This window comes from Lygodium microphyllum, chromosome 4 (assembly GCF_053477565.2).
Source record: "Lygodium microphyllum isolate KBCC chromosome 4, Lygodium_microphyllum_v1.1.10, whole genome shotgun sequence".
NCBI lineage: Eukaryota > Viridiplantae > Streptophyta > Polypodiopsida > Schizaeales > Lygodiaceae > Lygodium > Lygodium microphyllum.
In genome coordinates, this window is record NC_141138.1 from 125,488,753 (window position 1) to 125,498,932 (window position 10,180).

Here is a 10,180-nt window from a genome sequence, read left to right on the forward strand (position 1 = left end):
GTATTGATCAGATTTCCCAAGAACCATTTCTTCTTAATCTTTATGGTTGAGGAGAAATTGAATCTTTTATAGAGGGTGGTCCAAAATTTTACAAAAATAAAACTTTAACCAAAGGACTAGTATTAATTTCTATATTAAATATTTTAATTTAGTAATAATTATTTTGAATGTATATATATAATTTAAATTAAAATATTTTGAATATAAGTATATGATTTTTAGTCAAACTCTTCCTAAAGTTTAAAAAAATTAATGAAATATTACCATTTAACTATTTTTAAATTTAATTAAATGCTTTTTTAAATGTAGTCCAGGAGAGAGAGAGAGAGAGAGAGAGAGAGAGAGAGAGTTTTTTTTAATTATATTTCTATAGATATATCTTCATGTGAAGATTAAAGAAGAATAGCTACAACATTGATGCCCTATTCTTGATTGCATGGAAACTCTTCATAATAGTCCTAACACTCCTATCTTTAGCCTACATACCATGCATGAAGGTGTGAAGGAGATGCACCCTTGAGATGCTAGCAAGAAGCTTGAGTATTGAAAAGCCATACGCTCTACTTCTTCTCTTGATCATGTGCCCCCTATCCCTATATTTTTGGTGCAGATTATTCACGTCAACAGTCTCCCTTAGTATACGATTCCCTTCAACCCTTTCAAAGGCTCCCAAAGATAGTCATTAAAGTTCCTCTTTTACACCTAACTCAAGCCATATGCAAACCTCCACTTACCCAAGTTCCAAATTGACTTGTCGCTTCGTCATCTTCCACTTATGTTCAACTCTTGTCATTGCACCCATAGTTAAGTCACTGCAGTGAATAAACCATCTTGGAATTCTCGTCCAACATGTCATGTATGCATTCTATTGAACTTATCAGGCTACAACTTCCCTTCCACTTGCATACCATGGACTTAAATCTAAGAGAGAGAGAGAAAGAGAGAGAGAGAGAGAGAGAGAGAGAATTTTTTCTAAATGTTCTTTTTTAATTCAAATTCCATTTTTAAATATTGTTTAATTTAAACGTTTCATGTGTGTGTGTGTGTGTGGATGTGTATGAAAGAGAGAAAAACTATCATAAGTGCATGATTAATTGGTCAAAAAAGCCTCTAACAATGCTATTTGGAGCTAGTAGAAAGCTTCATAATTTTTATTTAATTGTAATTCTCTTATTAGGAATGCATTTGATACATATCAAAGTATTTTTCATGAAAGGTTTAGCATGATAATTTTTAAAAAAAGATGGATTATACTTGAAGTCACATTTCCCTAAAAGCCATTCTATCTTTATAGTTGAGGAGAAATTGAATTTTATGTGGAGGGTCCAAAATACCACAATAGTGGTTTTTTTGCTACAAGACTAATGTTAAAATAGTTGATTTGCTTCTTGTGTAGTACCAAAAACAACATGTAGGAAAATTGGCATGTAGTAGCAACCTTATCCTCAAGAATCACATGCTCGATCACTAAGAAGATTTGTATTGCCCAAATAGTGATTGGCATTGCCTAAAGCTAGAAATTACCCCCTTATCAGGACCCTTCAAACAAAGTCTTTTAACCATAACAAATTGAAAGAAAAATAAGTATTCATAGCCAAGAATGGCCAATGAGTCATGATCCAATAGACAATATTATCCCATGTAGCATATCAAATACATGTGTAATCCTTGGCAAATTCACTATGCATAAACATTATATATCACGTGCGTTCACAAAGATAATTTATGAAATGCATTATCTATGAATTTCTCATCCATAAAAGTACAATCTTTTTCTCACAAATATGTTACTTTTGTTCAAGATCCTAAGAATCACGCCCTTTCGTAGGTACATTTTGTAAATTGTGTAAATTAAAATTTCCAACTCTTTCAACTCTAGTGATGGTCTCATACATACAATATATAAAAACCCTCTTAGAGATTTCAAATGACATTGTGTAATTTTCATAGTATGACTAGATACGAGATATATAAAGTTATGAGGACACTTAAAATTGCATATTAGAACTAGATATTCTTGACATCTTGTGACCAAAGTCAACCTAAAGTGATCGCTTTGCAATAATTCTATAGTTGTTACATTGAGAAGCAACTTGAATGTCTATCATAATTAATGCTCTATGATCCTTTTAGACATTGACAACACAAGCATCCAAAATTTAAATGGAGTAGTCTTGGATTTTGGCTTGGTTTCACATGTGGGCTTGAACTTCTTCATAGAAAAGTTCACAACAACCTTACTTGTAAGTTGTACTAATGTTCATGAGGATGGAAGGCTTGAAATATGAAATAGATGGCAAGTTTAAAGGAAGTCTATTTGTGAACACTGGATTATTAATGTTTTGTTGGGGGTCTAACATTTCATATAGATCATAGAGTCCGGTGTTGTGGGTTATATTACCCAGTGCAACTAATTCTAAGTTGGCATTACAAAATATGTAAGGATTAGTAAGGAGGGTTAGGTTCAATGGAGAGTTCAATTGAGAAGCAGCTTGAGCGATTGTTGAAGCAATGTGCTAGAATGAATCGGGAACCCGTGAAAACTCATGGGTATTGATTAGAGTTAAGACGCAGCGCTGTGCAGTTCTGAATTCATGGGGACCCCTGCGTATGGGGTGAGAGATGAATATCCAGCTTAGTGGAAGAGTCGGCTAATAAACCCCTGAAAGTGGTTTTGGCATGGTTAATGAAATCAAAAGGATATGTGAGGTGAGCGGTGAGCAGTGAGCCCTTGCAGATTTGGGGCACAGTATTCTTGATGCGCCGTGGGGAGTATATTGCTGATGCCAAGCGTGGCAGAAATCCTGGCGTGGCGGGGTGAATTGGGAAGCTCAATCTCATCTGCAAAGGGATATCTTAGAAGCAATGGTGATGCGCCATGTGGAGCACGGGAAGCTGCTGGAGGAGGGAAGCGCAGGATTCGATGTTGGAGTCCATGTCGCGGAAGAAGAGGTCGTCCACGACGAGCTCGGCGCCGGCCGGGAGCCCCTGGCGTTCCGGGTTGTCGGAGGTTGAGGCGGGCAGGCAGTGCTGCTGCTGGAGATCAGCTACAGCTGGGGGGCGTTGCAGCTGCTGGGAATTAGGGCGGTCGATCATATTAAGGGGGAGGCAATCGCTAGCTGAAGGGCAGAAACAGATGAAGGAGGGCGCCCCCGGAGTCGCTGTGGTGGTAGCGGCTGGGATGTCGGGATCAGAGAAGGAAGAAGAAGGAAACGAGGAAGTGGAGGGTTTGGGGTGGGGAGAGGGAGGGAGGGCTGAGGCGGCGACGGCGGCCATGGACTGGACGTCCTCCTTAGAGAGGGGTCCTGCTGGTAGAAGCGTAGCGAGTAGCTGGGCGGGCGGGAGGTGGGGCAGGTTGAGAGAGGCGGCGCGGCCCCGCAAGCAGAACGCCGCGGCGTCGTAGGCCCGCGCCGCCTGCCGGGCCGAGGCGTACGAGCCCAGCCAGATGCGCTGCCGGCTGCGCGGCATCCGGATCTCCGCCACCCACTTCCCCCAGCTCCGCTTCCGCACCCCGCGATACCCGGGCCCAGCCTTAAGCAATCCAAGCCTGCCATTTTCTGTCCTCGGCCCGGTTTTAGTATGACTGTCCTCATGAGCATCGCGGCTACCTGCTCTTCCTCCTCCTCTTGCTCTGCCGGTGCAGCATGCAGAAGCTGAAGTTACAGGCGAGGGCGACCGAGTGAAATACTCAGAGGACGTCGAAGACGAATTTTTACTGGCCATGCAGCACACACACACAGACAGTGACACTCACACGCTCTGCGCGTTCCCTGTTTATGTCAGCTGAACCGACCCTGCCATCCTGAATCCCGATTCCTAGACGCTCTTATACCCCTACGCGCCGCGGGCCAACCGCGCACTTACAGTTGTGTCTAGCCTGTTTAACGACCAGAAGCGTTTTTGCACACGCTTCCGAATTTCCGTTTCTCTTTAAGTCTCTCTCGTCAAACCTTCTCTCTCTGTCTGTGTCTCTCTCGAGTCTCCGCGACTCCGCCGCCCGCGTCTTGTGCCGTTCAAGTGGCTCTAGAATCCTACTCATCTTTTCTCGACAGGAACCGTATAAATAATAAGGGAAGCTTCTCACGAGTGACGAACGTCTCTGTGTGTGAGTGGGGCCCGGGGGGGATCATAACTTCTAGAAAAGTTTCCGTTCCCATGGTCAATTTGAGAAAACCCCGCTAATTTTTGGGGCAAGATCGTGCATTTAGAAATTTTAGCAAACTAGCAAAAGTTTCAAGCTTACATAGCAGATGGAATTGTGATCCGAGTGTCAATATGTTTCTTAATTTTTAAAGAAAATGGCAGCCACCTAGCACCAACTCTAAAGAGATGAAGTTAGCTTTACAAGAATTTTGTGTTTATGAACTAAAAAGATTTGGCCCTTTTAGCATATGCCTTAGAAACAACAATCTGTGTATATAAGCTAATCCCTAGCAACTTTTGACCTCCTTGCAATTTAAATTCCTGAATTCTCATGCCCATGGGTTTCATTCTATCCTTTCAAGGCAACTTGTTAGCTAACATTCCTAAACCTCCTTTCAATGTCTTAAGGAGCTTGCCAAAGTTGCAATGAAACGTCAATCTTAGTGGATAGCTAGTATTGTAGCACAAAGGACCCAAAATGTTGGATGAAATTTACATTTTGACTACCTCAACCTCCACAACTAATAAATACCCTATCATTGGAGCTCAATTACATTATCAATGTACTCCATTTTTTCTTAACATGATGTAGCTCAATCTCTATGATCTTCTGTTTTAACAAAGTACTTGCTTTAAAGATTTTTCCCCTATCTTCGTTTACCTTAAGCAGAGCACCTTTTTGCATCAGTAAGACATTCAATTAAAAGGGTCCAAGCTAACATGCCACAAGACTAGCTCCTTTTGACAAGCAACAGCCATCTCTGCCATACTAGCATTTCAAATGTGGGCATGAGGAAGGCTTTACATAGTAGTACAGTCTCTTTGTTCAAAACCCTAAAGTAATTACAATGCCCATTTATGCAATAGTTCAAGACTTGATAGGAAATCTCACATCCTAGAGAGAGATGCATTGTTGAAATGGCATATGCTAAGAGTAACCTCCTTGACTTCCTCTACATTGTTCTTTTCCAATCTATCCAACACCCTTTTTGACTTCTCCTTCACATTACATTTGGTCTTCTTTGTGGAGATTCATACACTAGTAAGAGTTAAGCTAAAAAACACAAAAGAGATCAACAATGCGCATATGCTTTAAGACCATGATGCTTCTGTTACTTTAAATCCTTGAGAGATAAAGCCCTCTAAACTAATGCTAGATTACAAGATCAAGGAAGGTTATTTGCAGTCTCTCCTCAAAGTTACCTTGTATGTGGTTGTAGGAGTGAATATCGAATAAACATGTTTGCATAGTATCCAACTTTATCATATCACAAAAGGACTTAGAAAACTTGTGAAAAAGGTTTTTAGCCACATTAGTGGATCTAGTGTGAAGACAATTGAGTAGATCAATATTCAAAGCCCTTACCTATTCCATACACATCTCTAAACTATCTACAAGAGAAGATAAAAAATCCTAGGTTGAATAAATACTAGGTGGATCTGGTAAGAATACCATTAAGTAGATCAATATTCAAAGCACTTAACTATTTCATACACATATCTAAACTAGCTACAAGAGAAGATAAGAAATCCTAGGTTGAATAACATGAGACTAGATAATCTTAAACTTAAGCTACCCCATTGAGAAGCATTTCAATTAGGAAACTATGCCAAAACTATATAAGTCATTCTCTTCTTGTGTTGTTGGAATTGTTTACTTTTGACTTTGATGCATGTGTCCATTTTTTGCACTCAACCACTATTGATATTTGGGTCATTTTACATGACTAGTGATCTAATCGAATCCTTAAGGGGGATGCTAGCCGATGCTATGGTTTGATTTAGTTTCTTTAATGACTTTCCTATAAACTATACAAATGTCATGAGATTTTATAGAGAAAGAATAATAACAAAGAACTTGACATATCATTTTCCAAACCAAAACAAGGTTAGGTGTATTGTATATTCTCAAAAATTGATAATGACTCATTATTTGAGGCAAAAGAGGGTCACACTTTCCAATAATTGTGTATAAAATGCTTCACCTAAGTTTTTTCTTCCATTTCTATTCAAGCTTTCCTTTTTTTTTAATAACAAATATAGGATTTGGTGAGAAGATTCACTTTACATCATTATCAGGGCCTCTCAATGGAAAACCTAAATTTGAAGTTCCCTCTTATTAATTTCTTATAGGATCCCTTCCCAATAAAACCTTTCCCAATATGTGATTGTGTGGGGGAATACCTATGTATTGTTTATGTTAGTTATTAAAAAGCTCTCACAATAAAGTTAAATCTTGCTATTTAATATGTATACCATATAAACAAGAATAATCTCACACATTTGTTCTTAATGTTGCTTTTCATACAATTGCTAAATGGATAAGCATGATCCCATCTACATGTGTGTCTTCTAGTTCTTTTTTTATGCCTTTTCTCTCATTTGCTCTCACATGGTATACTAAGTTATGGGGATACTAAATTATCATATTTGGCCTTACAAACTTGTACTAGGCATGACCAAATAACTCTTCTTCTCTTTTCTTCAATCAAGACTTCTTTATGATTAACTCTTCTTCTCTTTTCTTCAATCAAGACTTCTTTATGATTGATGTCAGCCAAATGTGCAAAGGCAGGAAAAGAATCTACCAGTTCTTTTCAACCAGTTATTCCTCTAATGCACTGACTGGCATTAGTCAAATCATCTTTGGCTACTTTGCCATGTTCCATTTGATCTAATGATTGCATCCATACTTTAGATTGCACATTAGCTTTACATGCTATTAAATTTGATTTAGTTGGCTCAATTTGCAGCCCATAGGTAGCCGCATCAATTGCTGCGTAGGCATTCTTTACAACTAAATCTTCTAATATTTTCTTCGTTCCATCATTGCCAAAATTTGGCTCCAGTGGAAGACCAGTTTCAGCTGCATGAATTTTTTTGTCTTTCCAAAAGACGAGTTTTTGTGCTTCAACCTCACAGAAGGCAGAACACTCCCTCTTGTCATGTTGTTGGCTCTCACACCAAATGCAGTGCCTCTTATAGCCTTCTCTCATGGGTCTTTGAGTTGATGATCGTCCTCGTTCTTCAACTTTGACATCCAGCTTCTCCACCTTGGAACTAATTTCTGTAAGATTCAGATGAAGGTCATGCATGCTTTTAATGAGTTCATTCATGACATCATTTTTAGAAGGAACAGAAGAAGAAAGAGTTGGTTGATTAATCAAAGGAATAGGGGATTTTGAAGGTGGAACAAGCTCCATCAATGGAGTTTGTTGAAGTTGAAGTAGAGCCCAATCTTAGTCGCATTTGCTCTCTTTGAGCAATCATGTTAACTACATCAGTAACATTTGTCCATGCAATCTTGACTCCTAATTCGGAGGTAGCATCTTCTAGGCGATCAACAAGCTTCCCTTGCAGAATGGGATTTGCAGTCTTAAGGAATAATTCAATCTTTTGACCTTCCATACTTTGTTGGTCTTCAACATCAAGTTTTCCGAATTTACTTTCAAACTCATGGTATAAAGCTATTGCAGCTAAACCTTTGTTGGGTTTCTCAACCCCATCAATGAAACTTTTCTTCGTCATTAGGCCAAAGTTTTGTAAGAACAATTCTTCGCGTAGGGCTTTTTTGAATGTAGCCCAATCCGCATCCCGCTGATAAAGACCATGGATTCTTTTTTGAAGACCATGCTTGGCTAGTCTGGCAAAATAGCGACTCCGTGCATGTTGCGGTACACTAAAGAAGAGCATTTTCTCAACATACAAGTGAATGAAAACAGATACATTTTGACCATTAAATTGTTTTAATCCTCGCCCAACTTCCTCTAGGGCCTTGATAACTATGGAATCAATCTTCTCTTCATCTTGCCTTTGTTGTTGTTGTTGTTGTTGTAACATTTGGATTTGTTGTTGTTGAGTCTGCTGCAGTATGGGCACCAACTGTTGTAGAGTATCTTCTGAAGAATCCCCCATCTTGGAGTTCTCTTACACCGACCTTCACATCGGGTTCACCAATGTCGCAGTGCATAGAGTTGAAGGTCACCACAAGGGTTTGGCAAGAAAACTGGACAAGATAGATAGAGATGTGTCTTCAAGAGATAAGTAGATTACAGTGAATGTTTTAACTTTCTCTTACAATACTACATTTGGGCCTTTCCTATACATTAATAACTTTGGATCTTCAATACACATTGCATGGCTTAAAACAATTATAGCAACTCTCTCCTATAATAATATAATGCTACCTTTGGTCTTCTCTTACATTAATAACTTAGGACCTTTATCAAAATACTCTCTCTCTCTCTCTCTCTCTCTCTCTCTCTCTCTCTCTCTCTCTCTCTCTCTCTCTCTCTCTCTCTCTCTCTCTCTCTCTCTCTCTCTCTCTCATCAAATTCCTCTATTTAAAAGTTTTTAGCCTAAGTAAAATTAGACTAAAAAGTCACATTTTGATTATAGTTTCAATAGTATTAAAAATTTTAAATATTTAATAAGGTCTTTTATTTTCCAAATACACAATGCAAAAGACAATAGTCCTTGTATATTATGTTAATTATTAGTTTTATATGCTAGGAGAAAAAAATTTCCCAAAAGAGAGGATTTTTTTTGTTCATAAGGTCCAAACTTTTCAATATAGTTCATTCAAAAAGTCTCAATTTACTATGTATCACATTAAAACATATCACAAATATACGCATAATTTGATCTTCCTAGCTACTAATATATATATATATATATATATATATATATATATATATATATATATATATATATATATATTCTCTTCTCTCTCGACTCTATTGAGTCCTAATGAGAGAGAGAGTTGCAAGGGATATACATAATGAGACATGAAGATAAGGGCCATACACACACACACACACACACACACACACACACACACACACACACACACACACAGAGAAACATGCATACACAATGCATTACTTAATTTATTGCTTAGGTAATAACTAAATTACTAATCATTTTTTAGCTAATTACTGAATAGAAATATAAAAAGAGGGGAGAGAGAGACAAAGATAAATGAGAGAGAGAGAGAGAGAGATTATGTGACTTGCTTTGACTTTTTTTTGAGTCGAGAAGGGGGTTGCTAGCAACTTGTCAAGAATAGGATTGCTTGCAACCCCTTTTTGAGATGAAATTGTTTTTCACAAGTCTCCTCCATCATTTCTTTGAGGGGAGTTGTGAAATTTTTTTTACCAAACAAGGGATTGCCACCAACCATTTCTCGACGAAATTTGTTTTCACAAGTCCTCTCTAAATTGTTTTTTCACTAAAGATGGAGCTATCAACAACCTTCCTAGCCCAAAAAAAATTCATAAGTCCCCTTAGAGAGATGGAGGAAACTTTTGAATTTTTTTCACCGAGAAGGGGTTGCCGACAACCCTTATCTGGTGATAAAAAATTCATGTCCCCTTAGAGAGATGATGTACGGGAGTTGTGATTCAAAGCTCTCTCTCTCTCTCTCTCTCTCTCTCTCTCTCTCTCTCTCTCTCTCTCTCTCTCTCTCTCTCTCTCTCTCTCTCTCTCTCTCTCTCTCTCTCTCTCTCTCTCTCTCTCTCTCTGAGAAAGAGTTACTAGCAACCCCTGTTCAGCAAAAAAAAATCGCATCCCCTTAGAGAGATGATGATAAAGTCACATAATCTCTCTCTCTTTCTCAATGAGGAAACTACTACAATAATCAAGTGGACAAAGATTTGTTCTTTTAGTTCACATAGAAGATAAAGAGAATTTCAAAACAAATGATGATATTGAGTCTTAGAAGTCATGAAAGTTAGTAGCATGGAGACTTCTCTACAAGCATAACTCTCTATCATTCTATAGAAGTATATTTACAATGGTATCTTGTCAATGTGTTCTCTATATGTAATACAACTATCAATGGTAGGTTCATGTATAGGCAATTGGAGAAGGGGATATTGCAAACTTTACCAAGGAAATTGGTTGTGTCCCCAACATATGAGGAGTGAGAGAGGAGAATTGGTTGTGGCTCTAATGAGGAGGGGGAGAGTAAGATGTGGTGGTGGTGGTGGTTATTAGCAACTCTTTCTGTGAGAGAGAGAGAGAGAGAGAGAGAGAG

General features: G+C 38.4%; 1 protein-coding gene across 1 annotated transcript; it reads right to left on the reverse strand.

The window, feature by feature from the left end:
• Window positions 1-1,961: 1,961 nt before the first annotated feature.
• On the reverse strand, window positions 1,962-3,988 carry LOC148037588 (uncharacterized). Its single transcript, XM_087676535.1, has one exon. It carries the CDS (start codon window positions 3,721-3,723, stop codon window positions 2,857-2,859), a length of 867 nt encoding a protein of 288 aa, XP_087532661.1. The 5' UTR covers window positions 3,724-3,988; the 3' UTR covers window positions 1,962-2,856.
• Between the last annotated feature and the right edge of the window lie 6,192 nt (window positions 3,989-10,180).

Bases quoted from the DNA above. Each gene is read 5' to 3' on its own strand.
- LOC148037588 (XM_087676535.1), bottom strand. From the start codon at position 3,723: ATGGCCAGTAAAAATTCGTCTTCGACGTCCTCTGAGTATTTCACTCGG.